Source organism: Coniosporium apollinis, assembly GCF_000281105.1.
Source record: "Coniosporium apollinis CBS 100218 chromosome Unknown supercont1.79, whole genome shotgun sequence".
NCBI lineage: Eukaryota > Fungi > Ascomycota > Dothideomycetes > Coniosporium > Coniosporium apollinis.
Window position 1 is genome coordinate 36,365 of NW_006913341.1, and position 16,356 is coordinate 52,720.

The following is a 16,356-nucleotide window of genomic DNA, read 5'->3' on the forward strand; positions in this document are numbered from 1 at the left end:
GAGATCGCCATATCTCACGTTTCGTCCAGCGCCTTACTCGCTACTACTGGCCGAGTGTTTCCTTCGGTCCTAACCGCTATACGAGCGACACCTCTAGCAGACCGCCTTAGATGACTTATGAGGTAAGTTCCACTTCCTCGACTTTACAATAGTCTATGACCGCATTGATAGCCGCGTTACGTCGGCGAACCTTGTTTTCCAGCGATATCCCCGGTAACATCATGATCGCTTCGATCAAGCTTTTCTGTTCGGGGGTATTATCAGTAGAGGACTCCAGGATTGTCCTTATATCCTCAGCAAACTTCAGCCCGTCGCGGATCGATCGAGCGACTCATCTGCAGGCGGCCCGCGTTGATGCATGCTGAGGTTTCAGATCTCGATCGCCTGGGTGTCCGCGGTAGTGTGTTGCGAGAGGTAGTGTTTTAGAAACGTTAGTGTATTAGCGCGCTGCATGATTAGGTTCCGGAGGGGATTGCTAAAACTATCTACACCACATCGCCCGCGTCAGTAAATCTTACTCGGAAGGATTCTCTGTATAACACTGACCGCTCTGGTCGAACGCCTTGCCTGCGGTATATCGAAGAGCGTACGGGCGCGCAATCTATCGAAACCCCGTAATTACGCCGAGCTTCTTTATCTAAGGTAAGAGAGTCGAGTACGGTAAAAGCAGGTCCCGCGAGACCTTCCATCCACTTAGTGTCTTAACCGAGCGGCTAAAGATAGGGCCGTTATCTATACTCGGACGCAGCGGTAACCGTAGCTTATTAAGGCCAGGCGGAATGTCCAGCTTACTGAGCTGCTCAGGAGAAGTTGAGTTTAGAGGCTGCAAATGTTCGATTGGCACAAATCAGACCTAGAGGGAAGACGTGATGGTTAAGAATAAGACAGGGGTCGTAGATCATCTCTGGGATCGGAAACGAATTGCTAGTTACTCGTGAGCGTGGATCCTTGTGAAAAGTGAACGGTGAGTCTATGTAGGGAGGGGCGCAGCAAAGGTGATACGTACACGCATTTTATCCCGAGGTACCCCTTAGTGACACCCTCTCCCTATCCTTCCTCTTCTTCCTCTTCTTCCGCTGGACCTGTTCCTCTACGGCCTTCATCTCCTCCGCAGAAAGCACCCACGGCTTACCCAGAACCTGCCGGCGAAATACCGCAAGCTCCTTCCAAGCCCGCGCCTCCTCATCCGTTGTATCAACAAGGCTAATCCGCTTCAGCTCCAGCTGCCTCGTCTTGCGATACTCCGAGATGCTACACTTGACCTTGGCCACGGTGCCGATATCCAGCCGCCTCCCATCGACGATGACATCGAAGACGCCGAGCCTCGCGTCGATGTTCACGTTCTCGACAGCGGTGTTGGAGGGGCAGTCGACGCTGGAGGAGACGGATGGGTCGAGACGCTGGATCTTGACTTCGATAGTGGCCCCGCTGCCGTCGTCGAGGGTGAGGAGGGCGAGACGCGGGCTGGGATCGTCGATTGCGAGGATGGGCGCCACGAGGCGGACGTAGCGGATTGGGTGGTTTAGGTGGAAGTATACGCCTTGGCCTGTGGAGATGTCTCGCTGTCAGCGTCTGAGTCTGGGCATGTGTTTTCCAACGAAGCGGAAGTTGCTGGTAGTCGTGAAGGATTGTCGCACAATGGACGTACCTTCGTATCCCCGCTCAGCCCGCAGCGCATGGATGTCGGCCGCTGTGAGTTTGACCCATGTGTGGTAGGTCGGAGAGGCGGACCAGTAGCATGGCGCGACAATGGAGGCACTTGAGGTCGAAGGCCGACTGGTCATGTCCTGGTGTGGAGAGCGACGGTGGGATAGGATTCGAGCAGGCAGACCAAGTTGAGTAGCTGACCGGAGGGAGGGTCGCATTGAGGAGCAGCGCGGTCGCACGTGACAGGTCACGCCAAGCCCATGCCCCTCCATGGATGCCTGATCGCAGCCTTGCGAGAATTCCCGGTTGGACGTTGAGCAACCGCTTGCACTCGCAGTCGAGCCGGGCAAGGAGAGCATCGTGGATAGTGCCTTGTTTTACACCCGCTCTCCTTCTCGCGGCTTGCAGCAGAGCAAATCAGCCACTAGCAGCCATACGAAGGTAATGTACAATAGACGGGTTTCAACAACGGCTGCAAGCCCACTGGGTTCTTCACTCAGGAGGTTGTATGAAGATCCAGGCCCTGTGTTCATGAATACTTTGGTGCAAAGATAAAACAGACAGAGTGTGATAGCAGCCGCGACCCGCCAAGTCCTTCCCTTCGAGAAGTGGACGGAGATCCCGGGGCCCAGAGTTGCTCGTCCCACTCTCGTTATCATTACACCACCGATTCCACGCATCTCGGCTACGGCAGCCGTGCTAGCTACGAGCCGATCAGTTGCCCTCCCGTCAGCAGGCAGTGGTGCAAACGATCTGGCATCGACATCACCAGATCGTTGACCCATTCTTTAGTCACCAAGGCCCACGACGTCCGTATGGCGGCTATTGCAGTCTCATCGTCCGAAGGTGGTATCCTGTTGAGATTCTGCTCGGACATGGCATTCTCTATGATCGAGAGGTCTGGCGACTTCGCCACATGGCTGTAACAGCTGATGCCATTCTCCTGCTTGAACTTGGTGGTCCTGAGGCCCGTGTGGCCAAGATCGCCGTTCTCTTCGAGCACCAGACGCGGCTCCGCCCGAACGGCAGGCAGCACATGAGGCTTCAGGACCTTGTCGATGTAGATGTCTTGGGTCATGGCCCCGTTGCGTGACTCAACTTCGTAGAAGACGAGCTCGGAGATGAAATCGTAGCCGACCCACGCCCAGCAGTGGAACCTCTTGACGTCTTTCTCCAGGGTCTCGCGCTCCATGTCATGGTCGGCGCAGTACCGCGTTCCCGGCTCGTGGATGATGCGGAGCTTGTTCTGCGCACTGAGGCCAAAGTGCATCTCGCCTGCGAACCGTACGAAAACCCAGTCGTGCCAGTGAGGCCGTATCGATATTGTGATGCGGCACCACTCCCCCCTCCGCCTGCCGTGCTCTTTCGACACCCACGACCGCTCACATCCAAGGCACTTAAGGTAGTCCATGTTGTGGATGTGGCTGCGGACTGTGTGCCAATGCACATGCGTGAGGCCGGCAAGCTCTGTGAGATCGCTCCAGCTGAGTTCGCTCGTCTGGATGTCGCCGTTCGTCAGGACATCTTCCAGCTTTGCTACATCGTCACGTGTAAGCTTGGGCGGGCGACCTCGTGGGTCCCGTCCGGTTCTGGGCTTCTTCTCCTCGTACTTGTCGCCGTGGAGCAACTCCCATCCCTTCCTGCGAGAGACACCAAAGAACTTAAAAACATCAGCCTTGAAGTAAGTTAATTTGTGGCGATCGTTGAAGTCTATGACAGCTTGGATCTTGATTCTCGCGAGACGATCGGCCTCCCTGGGATCGAGTTCCTCAGCTGCAGGTGTTTTGGAGCGTTGCGGGGGCTGAGTGCGTTCTGGAGGCATCGTGAATGATGGCAGACGGTGTTTCGGAGTGATGATGATGAAGTGAAGGTTGATTTTGGTGTCCCGCCTTTTCTGGCTTCGCGTGCGCTGGCACTGTTGCGGCTCGTCGCACGGTTCGCACCAGCCATTGGAGCGCACGCACGCGAACCTCTCACAGGCTTCTATCACGGCAGCTTCTTCCCAGCGCGAGTTTGCCCCATCTCGCCTGGTACAAAGCCAGCCCGGCAACGAGGCCTCACAACGTTCAAACCCACCACCGACGGAGGAAGCGCTCGCAGCTGGTGCAAGCCGATCCGGCATGGCGCCGAGCAACGGTCGATGACGGCATCTCACGGCGAGGGGCCTTGGGGCCGCTGGGGGAGGTGTGCTGGGGAGCTCATCGCCCTGTTTGGGCCTTGATTCGCACCTCCATCGCCTGCCAGTCTTGGTCAGCACTGTCAGGTCCTTCTGCTGGACGAGGCTTCCAGGTCGCACGCCTGCAGTTTGTGGACTGCGTCAAACCGACCCGTGATGCCACAGGTTTAGCGGCGCAAACCGCTGCTCTTTCTCAGCCTTGTATCCGCTACGTCCCGGCCGACGGTAGCTCTCAAAGGTAGAGATACCAGAGGATACGAAGCCTGTTGCGCCGGTGGAGCACGTCCAGCTCACAACACTTCGCCTTCTGCGCTCAGTCGCGAAACGATCACTATGCGCCGCCCCTACCGCTTGCGCCTTTCACTCCTCACCCTCTCCGCGCTCGTCCTCCATGCCACCGCACATCCCGAAGCGCGACCCGAAGCCGAAGCAGCCGCAATAGCGGACGCCTCGGCCCAATACGCCAACTACGCGCCCTTCTCCGGGATTCTCTACATCGTGAACGCGGACGGTACCCAGGCGAACGCCGCCTCATATGCGAGCTGCGCCGCCGGCTGCAATGGGTTGGGATCGGGATACTCGGCTTAGTACGTGGTGACAGTTCGTCTGACCGACGCTTGGGCGCGCGGGTAGCGTCGCGGGGACAGAAGTTGAGAACGCACGGGTGCAAGCGCTCGTGCTGACGAGACGAGTAGCTGCTGCGCCGCCGGTTACGCGTGCGCCATGGCGGCGAACAACGTCGCCTGCTGCCCTGCTGGACAACAGTGTCAGGGTGTTGTCGCCGCTGCTGTGCAGACCGTTACCGTGACGGTAGGTCGCCCTGCAGTCCCAGGCCATTGCCTGTTGTTCAGTTTGTTGACGTGCAGCATCCAGGTGAACAATTACGTCCAGACGACTGTCTACAACCAACCCACCAACGTTGTTATAGCAGGTGCGCCCATCGTATATACTACCCAAAACGCCGTGAATCCCGTGTACGCTGGGTACTGCTCGACCCTCATCGCAAACGGGCCCGGCTTGCCAACAACGAGAGCGGGTGACTGCGGGACAATCTTGGTGGTCAACGGAGCGGACAAACTGTTAGCAACAGCCCTGGGGATTTTCGGGATATCTGTGATGGGGCCGCTCGTGGCAGCTGTGCACGTGCTGAGTGTTAGGATATGGAGGTAGCAGCACGGATCATTGACGATGCGCAACTGTTTCGACGTTTTGTGTGGAGCGTGCATTGTTCGGTTAAGAACAGAAGAGACAGTAATACGGGGGAGCTAGCAACGAGTCATGAGTTATGACCAATGGATAAAGACAACAATGCCACTCGCGCCGCAAGCTCGCTCCAGCTCTCTGCGGGGCTCTGTCGTGATGCCACTCACTTCCCTCCGACCTCTGCAATCGCGTTACTCAGTTGCCCCTCTTCGCATCCTCCTCCTTGTTCTTCGGCACCCCAATCATCTTCGGCACGGTGACAGAATTGAGGTTCCTGAGTGCATTCGAGAAGAAGCTGTCCGGCAGCTTGCCATCCCACTTGTCCTGCAACTTCTCAATCTTGCCATCCTTGCCCACGAAGATGTTGACCGCGGACGCGATGGTTTGCTCCTTCCCGATGCCCTTGACCACGTAGCGGGTCTTGAGGTTCATGACGATCGGGTTGCCCGCCGACACAACCTCGTGGTGGAGCCGCTCGATCTCGGAGAAGGCGGATTGCAGGCCATACTGGTCCATTCGTCAGTACTTGCAATGTCGCCTTGCCGAAGAGGGAACAGAACACGCTTACCCACTGTGCCTCGTACTGCTTCCGGCCGTTCGCGATGGTGATGGGATCCTCGAAGGTGCCTTCGTCTGACCAGAGGCTGAGCTTCTCGAGGGACGGCCGACCGGCGAAGAGGTCGAGCACCGAGCCTACGATGGTCTTCTGCTCTGGGGAGAGATCAACGCCGGGCGCCGTGTTGATGTTCGTGTTTTCAATTGGGATGTTGCCTGCTACAGACGTCAGGAATCAGTATGAAGGCAGCTATGCGCGGCGCATGTGAGGTCGCCAAGACGGACCTGAAGACATGGTGCGAGTTTGTTCGGGTTTGTTCCTAAGGGTGATTGCACGGTCGAGTGTCGTGGAGGTTTTGCGGATGTGTTCGGGGTGGGCGCGTTGTCGTAAGCTTGACTGAAGGTGTCGAGGCGTGAGAAGTCTTTGATAACGCATTAGTGCTCAGCTCAAGCCGCAGGGAAATCGCGAAGGAGTTTGATATAAGCAAGCGGTGGGCACGGTGAGGGCACAAGCAAATTGCCTAATACGGCTAGCGCGATCGAAGTCTATGACGCAGGATCACGGAGCATCTGCACACCGAGATCGGACTGGAACGACCGGAGCTCCGGTGGGCGTTCGACAGCACGTGAGCAGGCATCGGCTCGAATTCGCGTTGGAACTCCAGGTAATCCTTCAATTGGGGTTTACCGTCGCATAGAGATGACTGGTCCTGCGGAAGAGCTTTCATGAAGCATGACTTGGTTGATGCTCTGGCTGAAGCGCCGCTTGGCTCGCGATCCTACCAAGATACCCGTGCACACAATTCTTCGCCGTTGTGGTAACCTGGATGGAGATGTTGCTGTCCGTCTCGTTCTTTTGGCGGTCACGGCAATACGTGTGTCGCTGCCATAAAGGCGACGTAGGCTGAGGTCGTGTTGACAGACGTGTGGTGCCTTCCCCATCAACTCTTTCATACGGGTACTGTGCAGTTCCTTTGCGGCACGCCCTGTCGACGGCATCTTCCACGGAGGTCGAGAGTGGCCTTCAAGCTGGCTCGCTCACTCTTCGTGCCCAGCGGTGGCCACTTTCAATATCTCTTCTTCGAAACCCGGCACGTGGATACACTCGATACCTTCTCCTTCGAGTTTTGCTCTGCCTCTGTTTTCTCCAACAAACTTCTCCGGCTCCTTGACTCCCAGGTAGACCTTCTTGACTTTAGGCTCCGCACCCACCCTGGTTCGGATGATACGGTCGACACAGGGAAGGTTGCCGCTCAGTCTCAAAGTGCAGGGTTCCATGGTGGTGTAGATAACTGTTTGAGCGGGCAGCACTTCGCCGACGCGTTCCTCTGGGAGGCCGTGAGCCTGGGCATACTTTTGTAGGGCGCATTGCTCTGCATGAGTGTTGCCGGCAAGCTCAAGCGTGTACCCCGTGGCTAGGACCTCGCCGTTGGTCTCATCAACGAGGACGGCGCCGACACAGTAGTTGAATGGCTTCGGCGGTGATTTCTTAGCCTCTTCGAGAGCTAGACGCATGTATGCCTCGTGATGTGAAGGATCCATGCCGCTTAATCAATTTGGCCTGCCTTGTAAGCTGGGCTTGTCGGCAGCAAACGAAAAGAGGTTGGCGACACAAGACCAGGTGTGCGAGGCGTATATTGGCACGTGACTGAAAAGCTTTGTATCAGAAGTTCTTCCCACCTGAAGAAGCTTGAGGTTTTGGAGAGTATCAGATGGGAAGGACGCAGAGGAGGGTCTGACTGCGCAGAACGCAGAGCAGGTAGAGCAAGTACTGAAAGGTTACCTTCCAAGGTTCTCTTTTGAGAGCTAGATCGTAAGTGCTAGGTGTTACAGCCCTTCTACCATTCCGATCGGTTCGCTAGTTTCAAGCACAGCTTGACACTGGCGGTTCTGAGTGGGAACATCACGTGAGCGGTACGCAGTGACGCAGGAAAGGTCCCCGCCGAGGTAACCCCGGCTGAAGTGGTTCGCGTCTCAGTCGCGTCTTCCACCCGATCTTGCGATAACCCACTACAGCAGCAACACCTTTCTTGACCCAATCTTCAACATCTTCGCCAGTGCATATCAGAAACAGTGGCGGGGTCAATATGTCCCTCGAAGACCTCAGCGACGAGCCTCCGAGCTCCATTAACCCGTATGAGACCCTCGGCCTCGATCAGTCGGCAACCGCCGACCAAGTCAAGACCGCGTATCGCAAGGCTGCGTTGAAGCACCATCCAGGTGAGCTTGAAGCTTGAAGCTTCTCACCTCAGTGATCGAGCTGTGCCGCTCACATCAAGCAGACAAGGCCTCGGAATCCAACAAATCAGCGGCGCACACCAAGTTCCAAGAGATCGCCTTTGCCTACGCCATCCTCTCCGACCCCCGCAGACGGTCCCGGTACGATAGCACCGGTCGCACAGAAGAGAGCCTCGACATCGAGGATGACGACTTCAACTGGACAGACTTCTTCCGCGCGCAGTTCGAGAACGTCGTCAGCGAGGAAGCCATCGACAAATTCAAGGCCGAATACCAGGGCAGCGACGAGGAGCGCACGCATCTCCTGGCTGCGTACACGGCCGGGAAGGGGAACATGACGAAAGTCTACCAGCAAGTCATGTTGTCCAATCCCGCAGATGACGACGAGCGGTTTCGCACGATCATTAACCAGGCGATCAAGGACGGAGAGGTGGAGTCGTACAAGAAGTTCACTGAGGAGTCTGACGCGACCATCAAGAGGCGGATCAAAGCTTCCAAGCAGGAAGCCAACGAGGCGGAGACTTATGGCGAGGAACTGAAGCAGAAGAAGAGAAAGGGTGGGAAGAAAGCGGCGGATGGGGAGGCGTCACTGGCGGCGCTGATACAGCAGCGGCAGAAGGGACGGGCCGCGAACTTCTTGGACGACTTAGAGGCGAAGTACGCCCCACAAGCAGTCAAGAAGGGCAGAAAGCGGGCGGCGCCGGACGACGAACCATCAGAGGAGGCCTTCGAGAGGACGGCGGAGAGGGCGAAGAAGACCAGGGCCAAGAGAAGTGTATGAGGAAGTGGGCGGAGGGATGCCGGCCGGTCACGCAAGCGGAGCGCACGAGGCAAGAGCGTCCACTTGCGGTCACGTTCGAATTTTTGCGAGGCGTTCGGGGCACCATCAATGGGACTCATTTGGACATACCTGGGTACCATCGGACACGCTGAACCGCACCAGCATGATGGCGAGCAAAATTTTGGCACCTTTCAATTTACCTAGGGAGTTGATTTGGAGTTCAGGGTCTCAAAGTCAATCATCAGACCAAACAGGTCTCATGGAGATCTGTGTGCCATTCAACCTTGAGTATCGCATTACCTGATGCTGGGTATCCGGAAAGCACCCAGAGGTACTGGCACCGCATGAAGGCAGTGAGGTAGCCTATCCCGTGAACCGTTCAGGAGAGTCCGTGATCCCATGCTCTTTCAAGATCCCAGAAATTCGTACCACGCAGCGGCGCTAGCCCCTTGGCCAGTCAACATCGATTGCAAGTTTTACGCCAGTCTCAGCCGCATGCCTCAAATCAAGTTTAAGAGATCCAAATCCAGATCCATGTCTCACATTTCGAAGCACACTTGCTGCAGATCCCCCGCATCCCGTCCGTTGGGTCCGGCTTCTTATTGGTTTAATACTCCCGCACTTCATCTATTCTTAGGTCCCACGAGAACTGCATGCATCTTAAGATGCCTGAACACCTGAAGCGAACGCGGAAGGGGAATTCCATAACCGAGATCTCGTATTCTTCTCGTTTGTGGCTCATCGCGTCGTGGCCAAAAAAACTTTCCTACCAAAATCGCATCCTCACCAAAACCACCCTGTTGCTTTGAATAAAAAACTCTACTGATTAGAGTAAAGTATGTACTAAGCGCTTCTCCTTATATGTAATCTACATTAAAGCATTCTTGCAGGTAATACTCTATCATTTTGTGAAGTTCTGAACGATGTAAAGATGCGATCTTGGTGAAGAAGCGCTTCGGTAGGAAAGTTTTTTTTGGCCACGACGTGCTCATGTAGGCTTTTGGCCCGTTCCAGAGGTCCAATATGTAAAGCCTAGGTAGCGCCTTGACCCCGCGTTTTCATCCCGTGTCCTGTATAAACACTCACCTTCTCTTTCACACATACCACTGGGGAAATCCTCATCAGAGCAGTTCCAAGGAGTCCGCCTTCTACCCATTGGCCCCCCCCCCCCCCCCCCCCCCGAGCTTCCGCGAGGCCACAAGCACATCTGACGCCCCTTACGAGCTCAACATGAAAGTAATCTTGCTGCTCCTCGCGGTCCTCCCGCTCTCCCTCGCCATTCCCAAGTCCTCCAAGCCCGCACCCGCCTGCAGCATCTCCACAAAGAAGGGCAAGCCAGTCCGACCCTCAAAGACAGTCGTGACCAGCTCCGCGAGACCGACCGTCATCGATCAGCTCTGCGGCTCCCGCGGCCTTCCTCCCTGTCCAGATGGCTACGACTGCGTAGCCCGTGAAGGCTCTACCTGCGGACCCGAGACCGACTGCCCAGGCATTTGCGTCTTGCCGCCGGCCAGTCCACCGCCGTGCGGCACAACTGTCGCGCCCACACCGTCTCCATCGAAGGTCTCATGCGGCACCTTGCAAGGCATCCAATGTCCTCCCGAGCTGATCTGCATCAGCGATCCTGATAGCGGTGGATGCGGCCTCGCGTGCGATGAGCCGGGTATCTGTGTCGAGCCGACGTTTTGTGGAGGGTTTGGTGGGCTGCCGTGCCCAGCGGGCATGGAGTGCGTTGATGACTGGAGAGACGACTGTGATCCGTTGAATGGCGGTGCTGACTGTGGCGGCGTTTGTATATGATTCTGAAAGTTCATGACGTGATTTTGCTGCGACGGACTGTATTAGGTGGGTGCTGAGAGTTTTGGCTATGGCAAGTCCATCAGTGTGCAGACTGTCTTCAAACCCTACTGCAGCAGCTTGTTTTCTCTGACTATTGAATGTAAATCCCGCATCGTGTACTGTATGTTCGAATCAACCCTACGTTTCGTAAAGAGCTTCATACAAACAGCCGCTGCCGGAGACCCGGTAGATCCTGCGAACGACGTACGAGGTCACATCCGACCGTTACGGTGAATCGAAGAGGTCAAAAAGACCAGGAAGATATTCACATTTGAGTGGATGGGCTCGAACGCCTCACTGCGAACACTACACCGTGCGATGGAGCTCAACCGAGACTTTTTTTTGCAGCATTGGTAGGTGAGTGAAGCCGCCTGCGCAGGACTTGCTCAGTTCTGTGGCCTCCTATAGGCTGTCCGCTATGCCCTTCCATCTAGAGATGATTGAGTTGTGATGAAGCCGCTAAGAAGCTGTTACTTTGAATTGCTACCGCCAGCTCCGATTCACATGCATTGCTACTCGATATCCCCGATGGAGGCGTAACCCAGGTGAAGCTCGGTTGAGTCGGTATCGAGAACTGCATCTACAACATCAGTGTGGTTCACGGAATCTAATTCAAAATCTATGATTTCGAACGCACCCTAGATATGCAGCCGGGATGTCAAGTTCAAAAGCGAGCGGCTACTTTGGATGTTATCATTACGGACGACAGTACCTGGTTGTGACTTCAGTTCGATCGTGGCTTTCCGTTAGACATGGTCTCGCGAGCTCCTCCGCGTTGCGGCGAACCTAGCTTCTTTGTCACTGTCCCGCCGTCTCCAGATGCTGGCAGCCTCTCCAACTGCTCAAAACGGTACACCATCTGCATGATCGTGGTGGTAAGCATTGAGGATACATCCCCTCGACAGACCTCTGAGGTCCAAGAAGCTGGTGACCTATATCTACGGTAGAGTCACGGTCGTTCTCCCAAATGTGTAAGGTCCAAAAGGCGTGTAAAATATTTCGCTTGTGGTAAATACTGCAGAGCTTAGTGAGTGAAAGTCTCTCTTCACATGGCAGGGCAGGAGTCTTCAACGGATATCACGCACGCTCTCGAGATAACCGAGAAAGCCGTACTTGGGCCATGGTAGAACAAAGTCATCGGCGGCAAACAGACCGCATTAAGGACGATGGCGCTGTTGTTGAGGATGAAGTGCTGAAGATGGGGCTGCAATTAAAGGTGTAAGACCGGTTGGTTTTGGGGGAGACCTAGTGTCCGGAAGGCTTTTCTCAGACCATTCCTGGATATTCCCAGGTTAGGGATGTCTTTCGCCAACTCGGTAATGGCTGCATTAAAGGTGAGTTCCAATCTGGTCGGGATGGCAGTATTGGGGCTAACGTTACCGCAAGCGGGACGTATCTGCAACGGAATCGCTGCGTGCTGCAGCCCACAAAATGTAAGGCTTTGAGCGAACACTTGCTCGCGTCTCCAGAGAGCCAACCTTACTCATGTTTGTAGACGGTGGTACGAACGTCCAGATTTGCCAGATCGCCTAGACAGAACGACAATCGGCTCTACATTCGGCCTGACTAGTAAATCATGTGTGAGAGGCGGAAGATCGCAAACTGGCAGGATGGAAACCGATACGGCTGGGAGCTACGGAATGTACTGTCGTCTCATTTGGTGCCGGCGTCACTCTTCACAGTCTTCTCGTTTGTTGCTACGGTCACTCCGCTTCCGCTTCGATGGGCAACGGGAGGCCGGAGTTCATTATCCCATCTATTGGAGCGAAGGGGGGCTGGTTAGTTAGATATGTGCAAGATGCCAAGCCCCCTTCCCGACGACACGTGACTCCCCTTTTGGCTCAGACGTGATATTCTTATCTCAGTTAGCGACTCAGACTTTTGCAGGGGTGGCCTTGGCATTAGCACACGAGCCTGTGGCGGTGCATGGAGTCACTCCTGCCGTCTGAGAGCCACTGGTGCACGGTTATTAGAGACTCAATTCAGTTTCTCGAACTCACGAGTCGAGCCGCTTTTGCCAAGACTATTCACGCCAAACTTAAAAACTCTCTCACTATAGAAGTAGTTATTCTAGAGAAAGTTGGGGACGCGAGCTTTAATTATTATATATATCTCTATTATCTCCACGATCAAAATTTTTGTGGTGAGATTACTTAAAAAGCTGGCGACGTGATTTTTCTTGGCATTCACGAGTCGAGCCTCATATAAACTCGCACCAGAGGCCCTCAGACGGCAAATAAGACAAAACCTGGGGGGAGGGGTTTAATTGGTGGATGGGGTGGGGTAGGGTGGAGCTTAGCCACAGGGCCCTTGTCTTATCTGCCGTCTGAGCCGCAAGCTGAGATAATGATATTCAACAGCTTCTAAGCGCGAGCTCGTCTGTCACGTGATGTTTGACGGCACCTGCGAAAGAGGACATCGCAGCAACGAAGCACTCCAGCTCAAGCCACGAAGCCCTTGCCCTGAACAGAAGCCGCGAATAGGAAGCAGCTCACTGAAGCAACCCGGAAGCCATGACGGACCTGTTTACTGGGCCTAGGGTCGGGAGCGCGGACTGCGCGTGCGGTGTAAAGGGCGTTTTCTTAGGCATATGCTGCTGCTATTGAGGCAGCTCGATCATCCTTCCGTACCGTTCACACCTGGGCGGGATGCTGTCTTCTCAGCTCTCCTACCTACCTTGCTGAACGTGATGCAATATGCGTGCTCCCGGCTGGCTAGGTGGCTTTGGCGACCGGATCGTGATATCCCTCTCGTCCTACCGTCACAGTTGCTTCCTGTCCGGGTTCCCTAAGATCTTTCACTCTTGCATGAATCACGGCTTCCGTCCTCGCAAATCTCATCTTTCGCTGGCGACTATGAACTTCTCTCAGGACCCTTCACGGCGTCTACGCGCGCTTTTCACTCTTGCTGCGGCGCGCCTTCGACTTCCGTTTGTTGCCCACCACAACACACACTTTTCTTCCGCTCAGCGCTCCTTCCCACGCCACATCACCGTCACGCCCAGCGCCTTCCCCCCTCCACGACATCGCATTGCCGACTTCCGTCTTCAGCTTCCCTCATGGCCAGACTGAACTACACAAACGTACATTTGCACGAGCTTGGCCACGAAAGCATGGGACATTCACTGATTGCTGACAGCGCAAGATCGATGGCGTCAAGCTCGGCGCTGTGGTCGCCCGAGATCTGGTATGGACAACTCCGCATGCCAATGAGCAGACCGTCAACCCCTCTGACTCCATGGTGTCATCAGCGCAAACGAGCAACCACCTTCTCGAAGAGATCCGACGCATTACGAGACTCCGCCGTCCACGAAGTCGACCTCAACCTCGCAGGCAAAAACCTTACCGATGACGGTCTGCGGGAGCTCGTACACGGGCTCGAAGACGCTCTGCAATGTTTCCTGGACGGCAATCCCTGCACCAAGCTTGAAGAGCTGAACCTCGCCAACAATGCGCTCACAGCACGGTCGTTGGCTTTGCTTGCCCCGGTCGTTCGGTTAGCGAAGTACGATCTCAAAGACCTCGACCTTTCGGACAACAAGATTGAAGTGAAGACACAGGAGGAGGCGCAGGACTGGGAGCTGTTTCTGGACTCGTTTTCCGGCTGCCACGACTTTCGAAGACTTGATCTAACGGGGAATGGTCTGTCCGGTCCTCTACCGTTTGAAATCCTCGCCCGAGTCTACTCATCGCATGCTCCGATCGATCCGACGGACCTCCAAGGCGAGCGCTTGGCTGCTGAGGCTGCTCGGCACGTCAATGGGGACACCGACGGCTTCGCGCGCGGCATGGAGAACTTGACCATGAACGGACATGCTGCAGCACCTCTACACGACAGTCTCCTCACGCCAACCCAGTTCTCCATGTCCGCAGCTACGATCCTCAAGCGGCGCTGTGGTCTTCGGTCTGTGCCATACATCATCCTATCCGACACCGCGTTGTCAGACTCGGGCGCGCTGTGGCTATCCTACATCCTGGCGAGGCACTACTTTCCTCAGCAGCTCATGTCGCCATTGAAGCCGGGTCCCGTAGCAACTCAGCTCGAAGAGTACCGGCATAGGAACAATTGCTGGGGGCTGGTGTATGTTCCGAATGAGAGCTTAGGTAGCTCAGGGGACAAGGTTATGACGCATGCAGAGGCTGTCCGGCAGGAGCTTCTCGGAATCAGCGAGGATCCCATGGCCGCATCTGTGGGCTCTATGGTGCACGTCCAGGCCATGCAAGCCACAAGGCGGCAAGTCTTCCTACGCAAACACATGGGGCTGTGCTGATAGGCTGCAGTCGCAACTCCTCCAGCGCAACGAGCCGGCGACCGAGCATGCTTTCTTCGGAGACAGGTCGGCCATCCGGTGGAATGCACGACACTCGCACGAACGGCACAGAGATCGACCGACTACGGAACAAGATTCAGAGGGCGATCATCGAGGACACTGGCCCAACGAGTGTTCAGCTGTGGGCAGGCGCGTTGAAGATGCTAGTGTATGGACGGACTGTTCTACTGGGAGGGGTAAGCTCTCCTTGTCTTGTGACTGCCACATCTGGTAGCCGGCGAAGTCGTTGAACTACCTCAACGGCCCATAGCCAGAATATCCTGACGATTGCTGACGTACACAGCGGAACGATCGCTCAGATCAGCACACTTTTGCTTCCAAGCTCGTCGCTACTGCGTCAGCCGAGTCAGAACCAATCTTCGCCATCACGGATGTTACGAACACGCCAACATCAGCAACCGTCATCGACTACACCGTACTGTCGCACGCCAACGGCACGGCACCCCAGCGCTCCGTCCTCAAGGCAGCCACCAACGGCACGAAGAAGTTGCTGCACATGATCCTGAACACTACCGACACCGACTATCGGGATAATGGCTTATGCGGCGGCCTTACCATGTCACTCTGGCAACGAGTGCTAGCTCTAGCAGCTGGGGCTGAAGGTCTGATGAACCAGGATCAGCAGAGCAGTGTTCTCCGGTATGCGCAGGATAGGTCTACGCTGGTGAAGGAGCGCGCGGTGTTGGCGAAGCCGGACAGTGTGCAGATATGGATGGTGCTGGATAGCATGAGTTGCTTGGCGTATGATATCAGGCCTTGAGTGTTGCGAGCAGGCGCGCGCGGGGTCTTCTCGCGCGATCGGAGGGTTATCACATGCTCTGGTGTGGCATTCGCGTCGTACTCTGCGGCCGTGAAGGTTGGACCTCAACACAAGCGTGATTGAACGGACACAGCGAAAAGCGCTTGTGTTCCTATTTGACCTGCTCTACTTGGTTGGCTGGCGAGGGCCGTCTTTACGTTGTCGGGCCTCGGCCTATCTTCTAGTCATCCTAATCAGCGTCAGATCGAACCGTTGCTTCGCCCACTCCATTGCCTTCGATCTCTTGACTGGATTGTTTTCACTTACTTCACCCACGGTCGTCTCCAGGCCCTTCGTCTTCCTTCCTTCCTTCCTTACTTTCGGCCTCCAGCACCGTTGGTTGGTCGTCCACACACCGCCACAGCATCTCTGACCTCGAAAAGCCCGTTGTAACCCATCCTCCCGTCCTGAAAGACTTGAGATTCGCTTCCGCGCTCCTCCGCAGTTCTACGGCCTTCGCCGGCCGTCCTTCCTTATCAGGATCCGCCCGCATCTGCCAGAACCTGGGGCAGTTGGCCAAGCTGCTCGAGGTAGACTCCGTAGACGCATCGACACAGTGGCTCACCTCGGATTTGGTCGAGCCGTATTGGCCTGACTGTCTAATTGAAACACAGCACTGCGATGGCCAGAAAGTGGTGTTGACGCAATGTGATTTCTGCCCAGTGCTCTGAATGTCAAAGTGAAGAAATTCAACCAAGCGCGGGTAAACGGCGGGAGTAACTATGACTCAACCTTAGGAGGGTCTTGAGAGAGGCGCGAGAGCGTGCTCTAGTCCCCTCGTACGGAGG

At 55.6% G+C, this 16,356-nt stretch overlaps 8 protein-coding genes across 8 annotated transcripts; 5 read left to right on the forward strand and 3 right to left on the reverse strand.

The window, feature by feature from the left end:
* Nucleotides 1-1,013: 1,013 nt before the first annotated feature.
* On the reverse strand, nt 1,014-1,784 carry W97_09074 (uncharacterized protein; the record flags this gene model as incomplete). Its single annotated transcript, XM_007786938.1, has 2 exons — nt 1,014-1,546; nt 1,649-1,784. 2 exons carry the CDS (start codon nt 1,782-1,784, stop codon nt 1,014-1,016), a joined length of 669 nt encoding a protein of 222 aa, XP_007785128.1.
* A 2,372-nt stretch (nt 1,785-4,156) lies between these two features.
* On the forward strand, nt 4,157-4,993 carry W97_09075 (uncharacterized protein; the record flags this gene model as incomplete). The annotated part of the gene is made up of 3 exons (XM_007786939.1): nt 4,157-4,410; nt 4,519-4,633; nt 4,697-4,993. The coding sequence occupies 3 exons, from the start codon at nt 4,157-4,159 to the stop codon at nt 4,991-4,993; spliced, it is 666 nt and encodes a 221-aa protein (XP_007785129.1).
* A 228-nt stretch (nt 4,994-5,221) lies between these two features.
* W97_09076 (uncharacterized protein) lies at nt 5,222-5,876 on the reverse strand (the record flags this gene model as incomplete). Its single annotated transcript, XM_007786940.1, has 3 exons — nt 5,222-5,533; nt 5,595-5,797; nt 5,867-5,876. 3 exons carry the CDS (start codon nt 5,874-5,876, stop codon nt 5,222-5,224), a joined length of 525 nt encoding a protein of 174 aa, XP_007785130.1.
* Nucleotides 5,877-6,619: 743 nt separating this feature from the next.
* Nucleotides 6,620-7,123, reverse strand: W97_09077 (uncharacterized protein; the record flags this gene model as incomplete). Its single annotated transcript, XM_007786941.1, has 1 exon — nt 6,620-7,123. One exon carries the CDS (start codon nt 7,121-7,123, stop codon nt 6,620-6,622), a length of 504 nt encoding a protein of 167 aa, XP_007785131.1.
* Nucleotides 7,124-7,668: 545 nt separating this feature from the next.
* Nucleotides 7,669-8,600, forward strand: W97_09078 (uncharacterized protein; the record flags this gene model as incomplete). The annotated part of the gene is made up of 2 exons (XM_007786942.1): nt 7,669-7,801; nt 7,864-8,600. The coding sequence occupies 2 exons, from the start codon at nt 7,669-7,671 to the stop codon at nt 8,598-8,600; spliced, it is 870 nt and encodes a 289-aa protein (XP_007785132.1).
* Nucleotides 8,601-9,830: 1,230 nt separating this feature from the next.
* On the forward strand, nt 9,831-10,400 carry W97_09079 (uncharacterized protein; the record flags this gene model as incomplete). Its single annotated transcript, XM_007786943.1, has 1 exon — nt 9,831-10,400. One exon carries the CDS (start codon nt 9,831-9,833, stop codon nt 10,398-10,400), a length of 570 nt encoding a protein of 189 aa, XP_007785133.1.
* A 3,097-nt stretch (nt 10,401-13,497) lies between these two features.
* On the forward strand, nt 13,498-14,709 carry W97_09080 (uncharacterized protein; the record flags this gene model as incomplete). Its single annotated transcript, XM_007786944.1, has 3 exons — nt 13,498-13,521; nt 13,578-13,625; nt 13,690-14,709. 3 exons carry the CDS (start codon nt 13,498-13,500, stop codon nt 14,707-14,709), a joined length of 1,092 nt encoding a protein of 363 aa, XP_007785134.1.
* Nucleotides 14,710-14,756: 47 nt separating this feature from the next.
* Nucleotides 14,757-15,529, forward strand: W97_09081 (uncharacterized protein; the record flags this gene model as incomplete). The annotated part of the gene is made up of 2 exons (XM_007786945.1): nt 14,757-14,945; nt 15,053-15,529. 2 exons carry the CDS (start codon nt 14,757-14,759, stop codon nt 15,527-15,529), a joined length of 666 nt encoding a protein of 221 aa, XP_007785135.1.
* Between the last annotated feature and the right edge of the window lie 827 nt (nt 15,530-16,356).